A 19,393-nucleotide genomic window follows, 5' to 3' on the forward strand; every position below is an offset into this window, starting at 1 on the left:
CAGGCACACGAGGGACCGGGGTCTGCCCAACGGCCATGTGCTGGCCCACAGCTCCTTACGCTGAGGCCTGGCTGTCTCTGAGATGCCGGAGGGGCTGGGGCAGCGTGCCAGGCCACAGCCAGTCACTTGCCTTCTCCTTCTCTCTCTAGGGCCCTCCTGGCTCTCCTGGGAGCAGAGGCCTGGACGGGGAACATGTATGTTGTGGGGCTTGATCCCTCAAATCCATTCCAGTGCTCTGTATGCTGGAGGGAGTCCCTGATCCAAGGTTCCAGCGCCCCACGGCCTACATGGGGACGGGCCTCTCCTCATGCCCCTAACCCCAGAGCCCCCAACCCACACCCAGAGCCCCGCGCCCCAGGCAGGGAGTTGGCTGTCTGTACCCCCTCACCCCAGACCCCTCTGCCTCACGCTGGCAGAGGCTTTCTGTGCCCCCTCCCCCCAGAGCTCTCTGCCCCACACTGGGAGATGGCTGTGTGTTCCCCATCTCCCCCAGAGCCCCCTGCCCCACGCTGGGAGAGGGCTATGTGTTCCCCATCTCCCCCAGAGCCCCCTGCCCCATGCTGGGAGAGGGCTATATGTTCCCCATCTCCCCCAGTGCCCCCTGCCCCACGCTGGGAGAGGGCTATGTGTTCCCCATCTCCCCCAGTGCCCCCTGCCCCATGCTGGGAGAGGGTTCAGTTGGCCTCTGTGGGTCTGTTACACATTGGAGGGAGGATGGGTGCCAAGGCCAGAGTCCCAGCTTGGGCAGGAGTTGATGCCAACTGGTTGCTCATCCCAGGGTGTCTCCTGTTCTGTGGGAAGGGGCCTGCCTGGGGGTGGGGGAAGGGAAGATGTCCCTCCTCATGTTGGGGGGTGCCCTGTGCTCTCCACTCTGGGGAAGGGGAGATCCTTCCCGTATGCCCCTCCCAGCAGGCCTCTTCTGTCCCCTCCGCCCAGGCTTCTCATCCTCGAGTGCCCCTTGTGTCAGCCATCCTGGGCTGGCTCCGGCTCATGCTGGCATCTCTCTTGTCTGTTTCAGGGGCAGCCGGGTCCAAAAGGCGAACAGGGGGACAAGGGCACCTGGGTAAGCACAGGGCACCAGCCACTCACTCACCCACTGCTGTTCTGCACACTGCACCCAGCCCTGGCACCAGCCTCCCGGGCTTTGCATTGCAGCATCCTGCCACGACCCCTCAGCCCCATAGACAGAGCCTGCTCCGCCAGGCTCCATGGGCCTGGTGCGGCCCCAGCTCCAGAGAGCAGGGCACAAAGCCAGAGGCAGTGCTGGGGTCTCCCTTTGGCATCCCTGGTTAACGCAGTGTCCCATGTGGAGGGGACGGGACCACAGAGCCCCTTCTCTCCCCTCAGACGCCATCTCCTAGGAGAGCAGAAACCCTGCCCAGCGTGAAGCCCTGGGCTCCCTAGAGCCTGCAGGGTCCAGCCCCCCGCCATGGCGCTGTGGCGTTGCACGTTCCATCCCCCTCACAATGGAAATGCCCCTGGCAGGGCCGTGGCCAGGAGCTCCCTCCTCCCACCAGTCTCTGGACCTGGCCCCTTCCATGGGGTGCCCAGCACGACACCCAGCTAATTCTGGGCCTTTCGCTGGGCATCATGCGGGGCATGATGGAGGAAAGCTTTGGGCCCCTTCCAGCCTAACCTCGCCCCCCAATCCTGAACCAGGCTCCAGCCTGGGCCTCCCCAAGACCTGTGCTGCCCGTCGCCTCTCGTACACAGACACATCCGCAGCTGGCCACACCTTCGGCCCTGGCTGCTGCAGGGGGGCTCGCCATGGGGTGAAAGGTCAGGGGTGCCGTTCCGAGCTGCCCGTCGGGGCGGGGTTTGGCATAGGTGCAAGGAGAGGAAGTGGCTGCCAGGGTGGGGAAGCCGCATGGGTGGATGTTGATGGTGTAGCTCCGAAGAGGGGACGGGCTGCTGGGATCTGCCAGGCTGCCACCGGGATGGCACCGCGGAGGGGAATTAATGACGCTGGCAGGTTGTGGCTTGTGGCATGGAGCCAAAGGCCACGGCTTGTTTCCCCTCACCTGCTCCAGCCTAGGGGGGACATGGTGGCAGCCCAGACTGAGCACCCTGGGCCCTCTGGAGCTCAGCCCACGTCCCATCCACCTTTCTCTCTTTCTGTCTCTCGTGCTCCATTTCTTCCCCACCCCCTCCCCCCGGGATGTTTCCCATCATCACCCCCCATCCCTGGGGCCCACTCCTCAGCCCTTCCGCTCTCGGGGCCGTGTCTGGCTGGAGGCACTGGCACCTCCCACTTCTATCCCTTTGCGCAAAGCTGGAGAGGCCTCTCTGGGGATGGGGGCAGGGGCCAGCGCCAGGGGCCCGGCTCACAGGACGGGACCCCACCAGGCTATGGTGAAGCTGGGTCTGTCCCCGCAGTGCCTGGACTGTGTGGAGCCGCAGGGCAGGCTGGCCCAGAGAAGTGGGCGGTGCCAGGGCTTCCGGCCCCCCTCGCCCTGGTTGTGGGGTTAGCGATTGATACAGCTGTGGGAACCTCTCTTTACATGTCTCTCCATCTGCCTGCTGGCTGCAGTGAGTCCTGCTACTAACCCGCAGCATGCACCCTCCTGCCCCCTGCTCCGCCCCGGCACAAGGCTAGCAGCTGTCCTGTGCTGCTGGGACAGCCCTGCCCCCCTCCCCCGCCCACTGGCTGACAGGTACCAGCTAGCTCCTCCTTGTCCCCAGACTGCATGCCCCCAGCCCCCGTCTCTCACCACCCCCTCCCTGCACTTGGGAGAGCCCCGCACATGGCCCTGGCTGGCGCCTGACCCCCACGCTCTGCTGCACCCTGGCAGTGAATCTCAGTGGGCAGCGGAGGACGAGGGTTGGTTGGGTTGGGGAGCAGGAACAAAGGAGATCTGCTCTGGGTGTCTCCCCAGCCCCGGCCCAGGGAAAAGCCCTGGGCACTTGGATGCTCAGGAAGCCAGGAGGGATTGCAGGGGCTGCAGCAGCATCCAACCCTCCAAAGCCCAGAACCAGCTTGGCCCTGAGGGGAGCCGAAGTCACCAGGGGCACAGGGAGCATCTGGCTTGGGGGGCGCTGCCCTGGGGCTGGGGGAGCCCTAAAGCTCCCCCAGCAGGCCCTGCCGAGGCCAGTCCTGGAGTAGGGGTTGAGGAGAGACCTCCAGGGTGCGTGCTGGGCTCATGCTGCAGCGCCAGCCCAGGCTCACTGGCTCCCTTGTTCCAGCCCCTGGGGCAGCCCAGAACAGGGAGTGTGGAGCGGTGTCCCCACTCCCACCCCCAAAGCTGCACCATTGCCAGAGGCCCCATGGGGAGTGGCGTCAGCAGCAAGTTTCAGGAGCGCTTGGGCCAGGCCAGGCCACCCGGCAGCTCCCATCGGCCTCACTGGTGGCTGTGGGTGCCCAGTGCCTTGGAGAGCCCTGGGCAGTGCAGGCTGGGAGCTGGGGAGCCAGAGAGCCCCAGGGTCTCTCTGTGTGCAGCAGCCTCAGCGCAGACACCCGTTTATATACCAGGCTCCTGTCTGTGTCGTGCTGCTGCAGCTCCCGCTAGAGCCAGGGGCCTGGGCCCTAGGGGTGGGAGGAGACTTGTCCCAGCTTGAACCCCATCAGCCAGGAGATAAAATGGGGGTCTTGAGGTGCAGGCCCCCAGAAGGCAGCCCCAGGGTGAGAATCCTGGTGTGGCCGAACAGCGGCCCCTGCAGGCCAGCATGAGCACTGCGACTCCCAGTTATTCCCACTTGGGGACTAACAAAGATGAATGAGGGGGCAGTGCAGGGCCCCCAGGAGTAGCGCACCCCACTCCTCGCGGCAGGGCTTTGCCAGGGTCCTTGTGGGACAGGAGAGCTGCACTTTGGAGCCAGAACAGGCAGCAGTTTAGACTGCTTCAAAGGCTACTGCATTTCCTGACCCCCCAAAGCCCTGGCAGGCTGCGCACTCAGCAGTCACTTCCCCCAGGCTCTGAAATGCAGCCAGCTCTGGGCTAGGCGTGGCAGCCATGCTGCACAATGGGACCCTGGGGCTAGCTGGATGGGACAGACTCGCACCTGCAGGGGTGGGGGGAAGGGGCAGGGGATAGTGGCCAGCAATGGGATTCAGCCCGGGCGCTGCTGCTCAGTCTGGGTCTCATGCCCTTTCCAGGTCCCCCGTGGGCTGACCTAGCTCTTCCCTCCCCAGCGGCATCTGTGTTTGTCATGGGCTGTGCCGTGGGAATGCTGCATACTGGCCACCCAGCCCAGCCTGCTCCCTGCATGCCTGTTATGTCAGTGCCCAGCTGGGCGGGAGGGGCTTTATAACCAGCTGCCCACACCCCCTTGAGAGAGGGCGACTGGGCTGTTCATCCCTCTTCTTCCCCTCTCCCCCACTTTGCCTGAGGTCCCGGGGGTCGGAGGGCACCCGCGGGCATTCCCTTCACGGCTGGATCTGTCTCTTTCGTCCACAGGGGGAGGGGTTACACCAGCTCCGAGAGGCTTTGAAGATTTTAGCTGAGAGGGTTTTAATCTTGGAAACAATGATTGGGCTTTATGGTGAGTAGAGACAGACAGAAGGACAGAATTCCAGGCTGCTGGTGTGGGGCTGAGCTCCCAGCGAGGGGCAGGGCAGGACGCGGGAGGGCCCACGCACGCTGCCACCAAACAAACAGTGCTCCCTGCTTCCAGCACAAGGTCCTGCTCAGCCCATGGTGCGAGGAGGGCCAGTGAGTCAGGCCGTGGGATGGGCTGGGGCTGGGGCTTGCTGGCCCCACACCTCCCTGCACTGGTAGCGTTGCCTGTTTGTTTATGGCAGCCGGTGGGATTTAGTCCGCCTGCCATGTGGGTCGGCGGTGTTGCCTGCGATGACATCATCCCACTTCAACAGGGCTTAGGGCAACTGTGGAAACCCACACTTTGATGACATCACAGTGACCTCCCACCTGCTGATGTCATGGAGCCGCTGGACGAGGCAAATCCCAGACCTCCCCACCCTGCTCCGCACTGGGGGAGGGTCCAGGGAACCAGGACAACAGCACACCCCCAAACCCCAACACACTCACCCAGGCACCGACATCGCCAGGGAGTACAGCTAGACCAGCGCCGTGAGGAACGGCCGCTTGGATTCATCTGAATTCAGCGGGGAAGGGGGCAGCTTCCGCCCTGCGGAAAATGGGAGCAGCTCCCATTGCAGAGAATGGACCTGCCGTGCATGCCGCAGACTGAGTACTGGGGTGTTCCCCAGGGATCTGCTGCCATTGGAGCACGACCCCTAGTGACAGCAGGCAGATGGGCTTGTTAATTACAGATTTCCCTCTCTGTGATGGTGGTTTAATATTTGTATTGGGGCCCCGTTGTGCTGGCCCCTGCCCCAAGGCGTCTACCCCCTGAGCACCTGGCAGAGGCTCTCTTGGGCAGAGGAGAAGCACCTTTAAGTGACATTGAAATATTTTTAAGGGCGAACTAAAAACAGCCACTCAGTCCCAGTGGCATCCAGATTGGTGCCCTTTAATGGTGAAAGGGCTGGGGTCGTTGTGTGGGGCTGCCACTTCCGAATCGCTTGATTTTATGCCGGTCCTTTCCCAGCCACTGCATCCCGCAGCGCTTGGAGTAATGATCAGGGCCGAGGAACGTGAGGAGGTAGGAGAGGAGTTGATAGGAAAGGAATGCAGAGGGTCCTGGGGGGGTTCCACCCACAGATGCAGAGGGGGAGCCTCCCACACCAGCAAGACATTCTGGGAGGGCCCGAAAGAGGAGGCGAGTGCTGGCTGAGCAGAGAGAGCCAGGAGAGGTAGGGTACCCCAGTTCAGGGGGATGGATCTGAGTTTAGGAGTAAAGGATTCCTTCTTTGCCCACCTGGACTCTGATTTCAATGGGAGCTAGAGGTCTGACCCTGTCTGCTCCTGGTGAGCTTTGCAGCCTTCTCCCCTGGAGCCTGGTGGTATGCATCCAACAGCCCGGAACCCGCCTCCTGCTCCTCAGACCAGCCTGCTGGCCCTGACACCAGGGAGAGAGGGGAGAGCATTTAACCTCCGCAGGGAGCCCAGGAGCAATCACCTGGCTGGGGCCGTCTAAGATCCCTTGGGGATCCCTTCTCCTCACAGAGGACGTTCCTCCCCCAGCCCTCCAAGCTGCTGTCCTGGTTCCCTGACTTAGCCCTCAGTGACGGATCCCCCTCCCTTCCCCCGTCGAGGGTGAATGAATTCGCACTCTGTGCTCTTCTCGATCTCCACTAGGCCATTAGCTTACAATCCTTCCTACAGCAGCAGGCCCAGCTGGAGCTCCTGGCTAGAAGGGTCACCTTGCTGGAAGCCATCATCTGGCCAGGTAACAAGAGGCTCAACTTTTCCTACTCTGTTCTTCCTCAGCATGATTTCTGAACCGTGTGCGCTGGACTCCTTGAATGGCTGGGCCGCTCGGAGCCAGCCCTTTGTCGGGGACCCCGTTGTATCCATGGGCTCCCCTTTGCATGCCGAGTCTGTGGATGACAACTCCTCTGTGTGTTTGGAGCCAGATGGTTGGGATTCCAGTTAGGTGCTGATACAACCCTTCCTGTCTCGTAACTGCCAGCTGGGGAGGGGGAAGAGGTGCTAGTACTTGAAGCCACAAGTGGGACATCCCTAACTCAGACTTCAAGGCAAGTCTGCATGGGTCTGTCCTGCAGCTCTGTGGGGCTCGTCCTCTCGTGGCACCATTGGAAATTAGCAGCATGAGCTATGGCACAACAGTGCCCTGGGCGTCTGCACTGGGTATCGCTCGGGTGCACTGACCATTCCTGGTTTAGCTTGGAGGAGGGTTTCCTTCCCTCTGCCCTGCGGGAGAGAGGAACGACAGATGGCTCTGTATGGGGATAGATGCTGCCTGGATCATGGTCCTGCGCAATGTGTGTTACCTGCCTGTGGCCAGGGACGCTGGAAAATCGCAGGTGCAGATGGGCCGTGTAATGGGCTGGAAGTGCTGAGCCCATCACAGCAGGGTCTTCTGGCCATTTCCTTCAGAGTCTTAAACCTGGCGTCAGTGGGAGCAGAATCCTGCCTCCCGTTGTCATGAACAGCCCCTGACCGCTCCTCTCAGCTGCCGCTGCACAGGCTGTCGAATGAATGGGGCAGCCCAGAGCTCTGAGCCCCGCTCCTGGCACCGGAGCCTGGCGGAGCCCAAGAGGTGCTGCATTAACATGCTGGATTATTCTGGGCTCTGTGGTCACCCGCCAGCCCCAGCCAACTGCTTAGATTGGAGCGTTCCCCCAGTCGCTCGCCCTCTGGAGCAGCTGCAATGGAGAGTGAGCAGTTGGACCCAGATCCATGAAGGTCTTTAGATGCCCCCCTAAAGACCTTTGAGGAGCTGGGCCTTGACTCCTTTGTCTACATGCGGCATACGTCCCCTGGCTGGAGAGCAGGGACGTGAAGTGACAAACAACCTCTCCCAGACCTGGAGGGGAAGCCAGAGCCCAGAGCTGAACCTGACTCTCCCACTTCGCTGCCCAGTGTTGCCTCATGTGGCTGCATTGTTGCTGATCACATACTCCTTCATGGGGAGGGCAAAGGGTTCCAGGCAGTGGCAGTATAATGCACAGGCCCATGCCCAGGGGGCCCAGCCAATTTAGGGGCCCCCCAGGAGCACCAGAATGGTGCCCCCCGCCCCCTCCCACACACACTCTTCCTCTTCCCTGGGAAAAAAAACCTGGATCCAACATATGGATTCAAATCAGGGCACCATTCTCTCCTTGGCAGCTCGTCTGAAACAGCCACATCTGCTGTGTCAGGCCCATGCCTGGACACCATGCGACTGTCCTTGGAGATGGCACAACCAAACCTTGGGATCCGGGGAGATTAGAGCTGAACTCTGCAGCTTTATCGCTGCTGCCGCCGACAGAACATGGCTAACCCCTGAGACTAGCCAATGCCCAGCGCTTTGGCCTGCAGCCCCAGGCAGACACATGGCTGCCTAGGTACTAGTACGCTGGCACCGCACTAGGGCTGAGGACTAGCTGGTCAACAGAGCCAATGCCCTGCGATGGTCTGAGCTCCCTGGTTGGGTCTCGCTGGAGAAACGTTGGGATTTGACTCTGCTTTTCTCCCCATGCTAGAACCAGAGCCGGGTTCAGGCGCCGAACCCTTCCCCACTAGCGCCCCCAGCTTCCAGCGGGGCAAGCGCGACAGGCTGGCAGCCTACAGCAGCCCACACCAGCTGGCCCAGGCGGCCCAGGACGAGAGCAAGTGAAGAGGGGCAGCCACCCCAAGCAGGAGTCGTCTCCCCAAGCATTAAGGCCCCCTTGGGTACCTCCCCTCCCCCACATTGTTCTGGACTGTCACATGAAGAAACGCTTGAGGAGCCTTCCCAGGCCATGCAGCTGGCCGGCGTGACTCTATTTATTTGGGCTGTTTCTAGAGGCCTATAACCAGTGCTATGTGTGTACTAACTGCCCCCCTGCTGGCTGCCTCCTCATGGCTCCCCTACCCCATGTTCCCCTCATTGTACTGCAGGGGGCGCTCTTAATCTCTTGGTGCTATTGTGTGGGATGTCTTCTAGATGACCTTGGCCCGTAGCTCCCTGGCGTGGCAGGGATGGCAGAGAGGGCATCGTTCTCCCTTCTGCCCCCAAATGCAGAGGGTTTATCCTGGGCGCTCCCCAGGAATCCAGTCTTTGGCTCCCCCACTGGGGGGGTGCAGGGGATGGTGCCTTGGCCCTTCCCAGTCCCCAGGGATTGGCTCAGCTCCCGTGGAGCCAAGTTCCTGCCTTTTCCCCTGTGAATCCACCCCCAGAGCAGGGGCAGCTGGGACGTGTGTAGCGCTGCCCAGCACTAGGCGCTCCACCAGTCCGTCACCCTGTTACGGGTTTGAGCCCCAACAGCCCCTGAACAGCTCTGCCCGTACCACTGGACACTGGCACTAAGGTGGGGTGGCCCCAGCTGAACCCTGAAAACCAAGCTAAGCAGGCTGAGCCTGGGTTGAGCGCACACCTGCTTGAACCCTGCCGGGCTGGGCCCTGCTGGCTCAGCCAGCCTGCCCTCGGCCTGGCTTCAGCAAAGGGTTAATTACCCACGTGGCCACCCCCTCATCTCTGAGTGTCCAGGCCTCAGGCCCAGGGGGCAGCTGTGGGGCTTCCACCAAACCATGTGAGGAGCAGCCCGTGACCCAACAGCCAGGCCCCCACGCTGGCTGCTGTGCTGTGAAGGTGTCTGCGCAGATAGGGATGGGATGCTAGAAGCCACTGAGGCAGGAGCACCCTGCCCCCAGGCAGTCTCGCTGGCTGCACCCACCATGTGCCCGCTTCTTACACCCCAAAGGCTCTACCTGGAGCACCAGTTCTTCTGGAGCAGGGACAGCTACCAGGCAGGTCCCCTTCCAGCATCCCCAGCTCCACCGTGGGCACCTTCCCCCAGGAAGGAGGGCTCTTGCACCCGGAGGCCAAAGTGTCACCAAGGGCAGTCGCCATGGCTGGACACAGGCAGGGGTCAGGCCTCAGCTCCCTGCTCCACCTCCTTGATCAGCATCCCCTCGGCTAACGATGGCTGGGGAGGGTGGAGACATAACCCAAACCTACCTAGCAGCAGCACACTCTTGCCCCACCTCCCACCATCCTTCCCTGTGGGCCCTGACTGGGAGAGCTGCTGTAAAATGGGGAGAAAGGCCAGGAGCAAGGAAGTCTGGGGTCATTAGCGGGGAGGCCCGTCTGAAACCAGCACCCAGTGCAACCCTGCCAACTGCGCAAGCGGCTGGGGAGGGAACCGGTCTTCGTATTGTGTACTCGTGATCCCGGCCAGCTGGGGACAAATGGTCTAAAGGTCATTAAAACGTGTCGCTAAGCTCCAGCGCCATGGCAGTCTGTGTGCTTACAGAGCTGGGGTGGGGAGCAGCGAGGCTGTGGGACTAGCAGCGCTGACGGGCACCAGCTGCAGCCAGGAAGGATGCTGGCTAGAGGCCCGGCGCGCCCATCAGCTCCGCCCTCACCCAGAGGCTGCACCAAGGGGAAGGACCTGAGGGAAATAAATGACTGGCTGAGCCTGGCCACAGGCAATGAGAGCAGCCAGCAGCCTCCCCAGGGTTTGGTGAAACTTTATTTCTCCAGCAAAGAACAGCCACAGGTCACTTCCACGGCTCCACAGGTCAGCTCCCCGGGCGGGCACTTCTGCAGGGGCCCTTAGCAATGGTGGCAGGGCTCGCTAGCTCTCACAGCCCTCTGGCTCAGAGCCTGTGGCAAGACAGAGCAAGGCTGGAAAGTAGCTGCAGGGCCATGATGCTGGTGGTCTCCAGGTGAATCCCATGTAGACAGGGCACCATCATGTCAGCAGCTGGTGGGTCCAGGAGCCAACACCTTGGTAAAGCCAACCAGAGGGCAGGCAGAGAAAGCAGGTACCACCTTCCAGGCAATGGGATGGGAGCTGGCAGGCACCTTTCCCGGGCTAGCCCGCCCCTCTGCTTTCCGGGGCAGTCGGCCTTTGGGGAGATGTTACGGTTACGGACTGTTTAGGATTCCCAGACTGCTGGTGGCATAACCCCGCACCCCAAATGCCACGGGACTGCCTGGGACGACACGATGTGTGGCAGAGTTTAGGCTCCAGAGGACACAAGCATGGATCTGGCCTGTTTTCTAGCATCGCCTTCACCCGGCAGCACCATTAAACCTGGAACTCTCTGGGCTGGGGAGTTCGTCTGTGCTGCCCCCAGTGCTAGCCTCCCCCCCGCCCCAGCTAGTGATAGGATCTGTCTACTCTGGTGCTTTCTAACACCAGTTACTCAGTCACCAATTAGCGAATATATTTGCCAGTGCTGGCATGGCCGCTCCCTAAATGCGAGTTCCAGGACACGGCCTGAATCTCAGCCTAAATCATAAAGGTTTGTGCCCTGGAACAAACATTTGGGAGGCCCAGAATGGCCAGTGTCTAACCTGGCTGCTAACACAGGTTAAAATTTAGCATGGCCTTACCAAGGAAGGGACGGGTCAGGCAGAAAGCAAGAGGCCAGAGCTCGTGGGGGCTGGCACGAGGGGAGGGACGGCAAAGGTAGGAGGCACCATGCTGCAAGTGACTCCTCTGCACAGCCCGAGCCATGCCGCAGTCATGCAACTGCTCTTCCTCCCTGTAGCACCCAGCTCAGCACCTGCCTCACCGCTCCTGCTTCCCCATCCTCTCACGCAGCCATTCCCCACGGAGCCCGGGTCTGGCGCTGAGCCTGACAGGACTCCCCCATCTTGGGATAGAGGGTGCAGGCCCCAAGCTCATGGTGCTTCCGGTAATGGGCTTTGCTCTCTTCCTTCCCTCAGGGCCTGGTGATCTCAAACCCAATGGTTCAGCTTGGCGCCGTTATTTCCACCATTAATTACTGGGGCCCTTTATTCTGTGGTGGGAAAGCACGGTACGGCTTGCTCTGTGGGAAGCAGATGCTCACGGCAGGCTGGCCTGCTCTCCAACGTAACCACAGCCTTGTCCCCAACCTGGCCTCCAATCAGCAGCGAGACGGCCCCCTCCACTCGGCCCGTAGCTGCCAGTGCCACCACCGCCTGCTCCGTGGGGAAGCCCATCCTCTCCAGTTGCTGCAGTCTGGGGAGCAAGAGGGAGAGAGGCCATAAGAACGGCCATACTGGGTCAGACCAAAGGTCCATCTAGCCCAGTATCCTGCCTTCCGACAGTGGCCAATGCCAGGTGCCCCAGAGGGAATGAACAGAACAGATCAAATGATCCATCCCCTGCTGCCCATTCCCAGCTTCTGGCAAACAAAGGCTAGGGACACCATCCCTGCCCAATAGCCATTGATGGACCTATCCTCCATGAACTTATCTAGTTCTTTTTTGAAGAAACCTTCGGACTGTGGGTGGAGACACGGGGCCAGGCAGGGAAAGCAGGGGCAGGTGGGGAGAACTCGGGCCTGTTTGATGGGGATGCTCTGTGGTGGTGGTGGGCTGCCCACACTCCCGCAGGTCCATCCCCAGCAAACACGCATGCAATGGCGCAGACAGCAGCCTCCCTGCCCATCAGGTGGCCCGTAGACTCCACAGTTCCTCGTGTGCAATGCTCTGCCTGTTCCTGTCACTCAGCAGGGTTGAGCTAGTCCGATCTGGCCAGGTCGGCATGAGAGGACCTTGGCGGCGGGAGCCATGGAGCATGAACAAGCTGTACCAAGACCTGCAGCCTGGCAGAGATGGGAGGGAGCCAGAGGGCAGCCTGTGCTACGCTCTCAGGCTCAGTGGATACTGCCCACAGAGCCCCCCAATCTGGTTCTGGGTTAGAAGCCAAGTGGGCTGAAGGATCTGGCCTCTGCTCCACACTGGTCACCAAGGGGCGCCCCCCACTCCATCCCCTTGCCCCCACCCTGCCATGCCCCTTACCGCAGAGAGGAGACAGAGGATTTGGAAAGCTGCACTCCACCCACGGCAGCCTCCAGGCTGGCATCCCTCAGGGAGGCCTGGATCCCGGCCAGCAGCAGCTGCTCATCCAGCAGGACCTCTCCCAGGCCCAAGAGTGATGCCCCAGAGTGCAGGCTGGGGCTGTCCCATGGGGGCGGGGGGGCAGGGCCCCCATGGAGATCTGGGAAGCAAGCCGGAGGGACGGATGGGTATGGCATCCCAGAGCTCTGCCAGCACCCAGGTCTTTCAGCAGCCCAGGGAGAGGCAGGTGCCACAGCTAAGGACTGGTCTGAAAGGCCCCCCGAGAAGCACTGCTGGGCTGGTGGGGCAGAGTGTCCTGGAGACCTGGGAATCAAGGAAGGAATTAGAGGGGAGTCCAAACAAACAGCGGGAGGGAGCAGCCTCCCAGCCCATCACAGAGGGCAGTCAGGGTGGCCCCCAGTTGAGTGGGGCTTGCGGGGGGGAGTTCCCTGTCACTCTAGCAGGGACGTGTTTCTCATGCTGGTGATGCCAGACCCTAAAGCAGTGATTCAGGAGACTCCCTGTGTCTGGGGAGGAGGTTCTGGGTCAGCCCCCACCCCACATCCCATCCCTAGGACTCCTTGCTATGCAGCACTAGACCAGAGGGGTCGCTAATGGGTGACCCACACCACAGTCTCCCTCCTTGCCCTCTCCAGCCAGGTCTCTGCCAGACAGACAGGGAGGGAGATGAACGGCAGTAACCAGTGGGTCACCAGGCCCACCTGGGGGCACAGGGGGAAAGCCAGGGGCTATGAGCTGATGGTGTCTCTCGTAGAGATGCAGTGAACCCCAGACAGCCCAGAGCCGCCTCATGTACCTGCCCCTGGTGCTGGCCACATGGCTAGTGGGAAGGATCCCCCCTCTTGGGCGCAGGATAAAGCGGACGAAGCCACTTCTCGCCAGCGTCCTGCAGACGGCCCCATCATCTAGCACTTCCAGGCGTCTCTCCGACAGCTCCAGCCACGACAAGACCCTGGACCAATCTGCCACCAGTTCCTCTGGTCAAGGAAAACATCTGCTGCTGGCCCCAGCTGGGGACGCTTCCTGGTCCCCAGCCTGGCTAGCTAGGAGCCAAATAACCCAAGGGTCTGCAAGGCATGTTGGGATCTGTAGTCTCCATAAAGATGATGGCAGCTGTGACTGGCTCTTGTTTTAATCACATCAGAGGCAGAGCTCAGGTGCCTAATAATGCTGCCCTCAGCTGGGCAAAATCCCCTGCAGTAACCACAAACCCCGGATGGTTAGTTTGCGATCAGTGTGTACATCAGATTGTGCCAAGGGCTGCGAGCATGAGCCAGAGACGGGCACTGGAGAAAGCTCGCGGGAAGGAGTGTCTGCGGCGTGGGACAGCGCCCGGGCGCCAGTGAGATATTACAGTGTGATTCCTGCTGGTGGAGACCAAACCCCTACGCTAATAAAAAGATACCAGCAGTGCCAGCTTCCTACCTAGCAATGCGCCTCTGCAACCTGAGAGATGGGAGGGAAGAATCCAGCCTCTACAGCCAGACAAGGGGGTCAATTCGTGGCTGCTGGCATGGTGGTTTCCGTGATGTGGGGACACCTATCCCCTAAGAGCTGGACTGAGACCCATCAAACGTCTCTCACGTGGGCCACTGAAAAGCTATCAGCTGGGAAGGACTTTCCCTCCCTCCCAGCCGGGGCAGCATCCCATCTCCGGAGCGGGCAATCTGGGACGTTAGCTATTTTCCTGCGGAGTTAACTGTTTTCTCCACAATCTTAGCTTTCATTTAAAAGAATGAATGGCTGAATTGTGACCCCAGGCAGACACTCCCCCACCGCTGACTTCCGTGGAGTCACAGCTGGGGGAGGCTGGGTGGAATATTCCCCAGTTTCTTGCCTTTCTGTTTGTGAAGACTCCTTCTGAATGCAACCAGTGTCCTGCTTCTGAGTCTGCAGCCAGGCTTGGGGGGCGGGGGGGGCTGCTTTAGTGGACACTGCTCTGCTACTTGCTGTCCCTGCTGCGGCCATGGCACCCAAAATACACGTGCTTTGCAAAGCTCCCGGAGGCCAGCTCCACGTGAGATACTTGCCTTGTCCCCACTGACTTTGGCACAGCTACAGGCTGCATCCACTGGCTCCATCAGCCCTGTGATGGGGCATTTAAACCCCCCTCTGCCACTGTCACTAGTTCACTGATTAGCTGTGGCTAATTAGTTGGCCTGCAGCAGTGGGGCTAGGAGGCTGCAGCCCCAGCAGGGGGTGGCTGCCGCTGAGGCTGGGACACAGATTGATAGGAAGCTGCCTAGCAAGCAGGCCCTGGCGCCCCGAGGAGTGGGGCGAGGCTGCTGGTGGAGGAAGCAGAGGCCCTTAGTTAGGATCCTTTCTCCTACCAGCTAGAGCAGAACTGGACTCACTTGGGGCGCTGGCAGCAGGCCTGGGAGGGACATGACACACAGATCTGACCATGGCTGGGGTTGAACGAGGGTCAGGAGAGCAGGGTCGTAAAGGGCTGGTGCACTTCCAGGGACTGAGGCCCCTAATATCTAGGGGTGTCAAAGCCCTGTGGAGTCCCACCCAATCCCTCCCAGGGCAGGATTGTTCACTGGAGCTCGATCCAGGGGCGTCCTCCCCTTCCCTGGGGACCCCATTCCACAGGCCAACTGATCACATTGGCTTTCAGCATCTGTGGGGACACCAGTGCCCCTCTTCAGGGCCCAGTCGATACCGTGCCAGGCTGGCGAGGCCCCGGGAACACCCTGCCCATCACACAGAGGATACAGGCCAGCCCTGTGAGCGCACCACTCAGGTGGAGGAGGAAGGGGCACCCGGGGGAGAGAAGCTGGCTGAACGCGAGGAGCAGCCAGGGCAGGGCCACAGTACAAACCTGCCCCAAGGCCCCAGCCCTGCTCCTCAGTACCAGATGGTGCCCCAGCATGGCCAGGTGGACTGGAGTGTAGCCGCTGGCAGCATCAGGGGCAGGCGCCCAGAGCCCAGCCAGGACGAGGTAGAGCAGAGCCGAGATTACCGCGCTGAGCAGGGAGGCGTGGAGGTAGCGAAGGGTGCCCTGGTGCCGCTCCTGGCGCCAGCCCAGCACAGGGAAGAGCAGCAAGTTGAGGAGCAGGAGGGAGGGGTCCGTGTGGCACAGGCAGTAGGTTGCCAGGCGATACACTGGGGAGAAGAGCAAGGGATGACCTGTTAACATGGGGCGCCCTGTATTTACCATCCTTCTAAGGGAGCCCAGTGCTGGGGAAAGACCCAGCACAGGCCTGGATCTGACCAGGTCTGGTCTGGTCCTCTTCTCCTCTACGCAACAGCTGCTGCCTTGCCATTGGTATCATTTCACAGCATGCTGACAGCCCCTCATGGCCTCTCCCTGCCCCACCGATCCCCTCTGAGGATATGCCTACACTGAAGCTGCACGTGTCATTCCCAGCTCGACGCAGCTAGCACGCTTGAAAGAGACATGGAAGCTCTTCTCCCAGCGGCATGCTCCAGTCTCCCACCAGTGGCTTGTTAAACATCCAGACATCAGGAGTGAGAGCCCTGGAGCAAGGCTACGTCCTGAGGGGAGCAGGGGCAGGACAGGTACCCACCTTGGAAGCGTCTAAACAGCAGGGCTGGCGCTAAGGACAGATTCTCGCAAACCCCCAGCAGCCAAAAGACAACAAGAAGCAGCATTAGGGTAACGGAAGCAAGTGGGGGGCCCTCCAGTCCCCATATCCATGTTAGGCGCCTCCTGGGCAGCATCACCTTGAGAGGGGAGAGACAGCTACGCCATGGTCCTCTTGGAGGGACCCTGGATTTCGGGGGACTCAGCAAGGCAGGCAGAGGCAACCAGGGCCTGGGAAGTTCTCAGCACTCGGGGACTGTCTGTGGGGAGAAGGGGGGATTGAGTCTCCCAGATACACAAGCAAACCGTGTAGGGCAATGAGGATGTTGCTCCAGGCTGTGCCCAAGTGAGGGCAGCCCACCGGGATCCGTTTTACGGGGAAGCAGGAAGCTCTGACCAGGACATCCCAGTGTGTCCCCCGAGGCCCAACACACAAGGAAACAAGGAGCCTCAATCTTGCCCAAACTTCACCCTGGCCCCTAATACATGAGCTGCCCTCTCGGAGCCCTGTGCCTGGCAGGCTGCACCCTGGCACCCAATGCTGTTACAGGAGGGGAGCAGGGTGCCCCTTTGATCCCATACCCAGCACCCATGGGAGTTGCAGGCAGATGAGAGTGCCATGCAGCCGTGCGGTTGTGTGGACTCTGTATAGAGCTGAGGTTCAGGATCAGGGCTCCTGGTTTCCTGTGGGGCCCTGCTGCGAGGTGTGAACTGTGATCGTTCACAGCAATTACCAGCCTGCAAGGCGCTTGGAGCTGTGCGAGACAAAAGCACAGACGAGAGCCACTGGTGCTACACAACAGGGACCCCGAGGCAGCCAACCCACAGCCAGCTCGGCCTCCCGCAGTGCGCACTGCCCCAGGGCGCAGGAGAACCACACAGCTGGCCTCAAACACAAGACAGCAGGTGGCTGCTGTTTCTGAAGCCTCGTGTTGCAAACCCTGCAGCTCATGAGCTGGCCTGTGCCCTGTGACCTGGGAGATCAGTCAAGAACAGACCTAGACGTGGCAATTCTTCAACAAAAAAACTTCAAAAGCAGACTCCAGCGAGGAACTGCAGAACTGGAATTAATTTGCAAACTGGACACCATCACATTAGGCTTGAATAAAGACTGGGAGTGTTTGGGTCATTACAAAACCTAAACTTAATTTCCCCAATACTAATTTCCCACTACTGTTACTCACACCTTCTTGTCAACTGTCTGAAATGGGCCACTCTCTTACTACTTCAAAAGTTATTTTTCCTCCCTTGGTATCCTGCTGTTAATTGAATTGTCTCCTTAGACTGACCTCACACTTTACAAGGCAACTCCCATCTTTTCATGTATTTATACCTGCTCCTGTATTTTCCACTCCATGCATCTGAAGAAGTGGGTTTTTTACCCACAAAAGCTTATGCCCAAATAAATGTGTTAGTCTCCAAGATGCCACAAGGACTCCTCATTGTTTTCGCTAATACAGACTAACACGGCTACCTCTGAACCCTTCCCCAAACAGTAACTCGTGGCCTCGTTTCCCCAGCCCCTGGCTGTATGGTGCTCTGTTGCTGCAAGGGGCATATGGAAGGCACTCAAGTCTGGGTCCGCGGGGTCTCGGCCTGTAGGATGGTGTCCCCGAGGGCCCATGCGCCGATACCCAACGGGGGACATAAAGGGAACAGCGTATTTGGGCCTGGGGGGAAGGGGTGCCCACATTTCCGCATGCTGCTCTTGGCTCTGCACCGAGGTTCGCTCTGGTGCAGCAAAGCAAAGCTTTTCCTACCTCTCCAGGCTGCTCTCCTCATTGCTTTGAAAACTTGGTTCTGGAGGCGGCTCACCTCCTTCCAGCAGGCCAGCTTTCCCTGCGGCTACCCGGGGAGGGGAGGAGGCGGTGTGTCCTTACCCTGGCCCAGGAGGGGAGGGAGGGAGGGACACCACACAGCCATTTTGCCATGCTCCTCTGCTAGGCACTTTCATCTCTGCACAATGCTTGGGCCAGCCAGGGAGCGTCAAGAAAGTTGAACCCCCGAGATGAAAAGGAGCATCTCAGCTAGACGTGCTCTAGGAGTTCTCGTGGGGGCGGTCTCTGGCCTGGCTGAACAGGAGGCCAGGCCAGATGATCGCAATGGGCCTGGGACTCCGGAGGTGTGCTCTAGGCCGAGTTTCCCATGGCACATCTCCCTCCCCAGGCGGCTGAGAGCTGGGAGGATTTGTAAAGGAGCCCGACTGCTCTGGTCTCTGCTGCTTGTTCCCTGTTTGCATTTGACACGGAAAAGTTCTCTTTCGAGTCCCTTTTGCTTTCCAGGTGGCACTGAGCCGCCTGCTGCGTTTGGGCTGCAGACACTGCAGGGGAGGATCTAACCCAAACGCCACCACTGTGGAAGAGATAGCAAAACTCAATTAGGGTTACCATCCGGTCGGGTTCCCCGGACATGTCCGGCTTTTTCAGCTTTAAATGGACGTCCGCGGGGGAGAGTTTTAATAAAGTAGAAATGTCCGGGATTTCCCCCTTCCCCTCATGCAGAGTGTGGTGTGGCTGATTGGACGGCTGGGCCTGATTGAAAGCCGCTCGCAGCCACTGGGGCCTCTAGCAGCCAGAGTCCCTCCCCCTCCCCCGCTCCCTCCTCTCCCGCGGAGCAGCGCCACAGTGTTTGGCTGCACATGGAGCTCGCAGCTCCCCCTCGGCCCGGTGGGGCGGGGCAGGGAACAGGGGGGTTAGATTGGTCGGGGGTTCGGGCCTGTCAGGAGAAGGGGGTGTAGAGAGCAGTTGGGGCAGGCAGGGGACAGGGAGCAGGGAGACTTAGATAGGGGGTGGGGTCCTGGGGGCAGTTAGGGTGGGGAAGGTCTCAGGAGAGGGCAGTCAGGGGACAGGTAGGGGGTAAGTGGATTCTGAGGGGGGCGGGAAGTGGGAGGGGCGGGGCTGGAGCGGCACCCCGTGTCCTCTTTTTTGATTGTTGAAATATGGTAACCCTAACTCAATGCCTCACTGCCACAGACCAGGGCAGGGGCAGATTACCCCACCTCTGCTACCCCAAGGTTCTTACACCCTCCTCTAAAACATTGGGTCCTAGCTCTTGTCAGGCAGGATCCGGGGCAAGCGGGACCTTGGCTCTGAGCTGGGCTTGCAATGTGCCATTTTCTTCTTTTATTTTTAATCTAATAAAATATTTCTATTGCCATTGGATTTTGTGACACAAAACACAACCGTGGGGCCCAATGGACTTGGACGTTGTAGGCCCATGATGCATCATATTAGGGGTCTGAGATGCAGAGGTGCTCAGTTGCCAGGCTTCATTGAAATCAATGGGAGATGTCGGTGCTCAGCCCCTCTGAATTTCATCAACAGGGGCCAGCTTCTTTAAAGGGCTCAGCACCCGCAGCTCCCAGGCATGATGTGCCACTGCCAGCATCAGGGAATGGGGCATTTGGAGCTGGCAGGCTCACGCTGTTTCAAATGGGACACAGGGTTCAAATGGACACAAGGGGCAAGGCTATGGGAATCAGGTGCAGCAATTCAGCATGGTTGTTGCTGGTGCCATCTGAAAGCTCTGCCTACAAGC

General features: G+C 60.2%; 2 protein-coding genes across 17 annotated transcripts in view; one reads left to right on the forward strand and one right to left on the reverse strand.

Annotated features, from left to right (window-relative positions):
• EMID1 (EMI domain containing 1) overlaps window positions 1–9,733 on the forward strand; it is a 110,155-nt gene extending 100,422 nt beyond the window's left edge. For 5 of the 14 annotated variants that reach the window (XM_034790971.1, XM_034790970.1, XM_034790968.1 and 2 more), the window contains exons 14-16: window positions 150–194; window positions 1,019–1,063; window positions 8,009–9,733. In XM_034790971.1, the coding sequence (XP_034646862.1) occupies window positions 150–194; window positions 1,019–1,063; window positions 8,009–8,320 (402 nt within the window). In that variant the 3' untranslated portion in view covers window positions 8,321–9,733. Of the gene's footprint in view, window positions 1–149; window positions 195–1,018; window positions 1,064–4,394; window positions 4,480–4,810; window positions 6,250–8,008 lie in introns of all 14 variants that reach the window. The other 9 variants (XR_004648243.1, XR_004648244.1, XM_034790978.1 and 6 more) reach the window with 9 other exon arrangements.
• Window positions 9,734–9,961: 228 nt separating this feature from the next.
• RHBDD3 (rhomboid domain containing 3) lies at window positions 9,962–17,830 on the reverse strand. Of its 3 annotated transcripts, none has more exons than XM_034790980.1 (7): window positions 17,617–17,830; window positions 15,840–16,116; window positions 15,025–15,414; window positions 13,103–13,274; window positions 12,247–12,609; window positions 11,310–11,461; window positions 9,962–10,358 (listed from the first exon to the last, which is right to left on the reverse strand). In XM_034790980.1, the coding sequence occupies exons 2-7, from the start codon at window positions 15,991–15,993 to the stop codon at window positions 10,207–10,209; spliced, it is 1,383 nt and encodes a 460-aa protein (XP_034646871.1). In that variant the 5' UTR covers window positions 15,994–16,116; window positions 17,617–17,830; the 3' UTR covers window positions 9,962–10,206. The 3 variants fall into 3 exon arrangements, with proteins under 3 accessions (XP_034646871.1, XP_034646873.1, XP_034646874.1); XM_034790982.1 differs by having other exon boundaries at window positions 13,103–13,268; window positions 17,617–17,829; XM_034790983.1 differs by lacking the exon at window positions 15,840–16,116.
• Window positions 17,831–19,393: the final 1,563 nt, after the last annotated feature.

Source organism: Trachemys scripta, chromosome 15, assembly GCF_013100865.1.
Source record: "Trachemys scripta elegans isolate TJP31775 chromosome 15, CAS_Tse_1.0, whole genome shotgun sequence".
NCBI classification, from domain to species: domain Eukaryota; kingdom Metazoa; phylum Chordata; order Testudines; family Emydidae; genus Trachemys; species Trachemys scripta.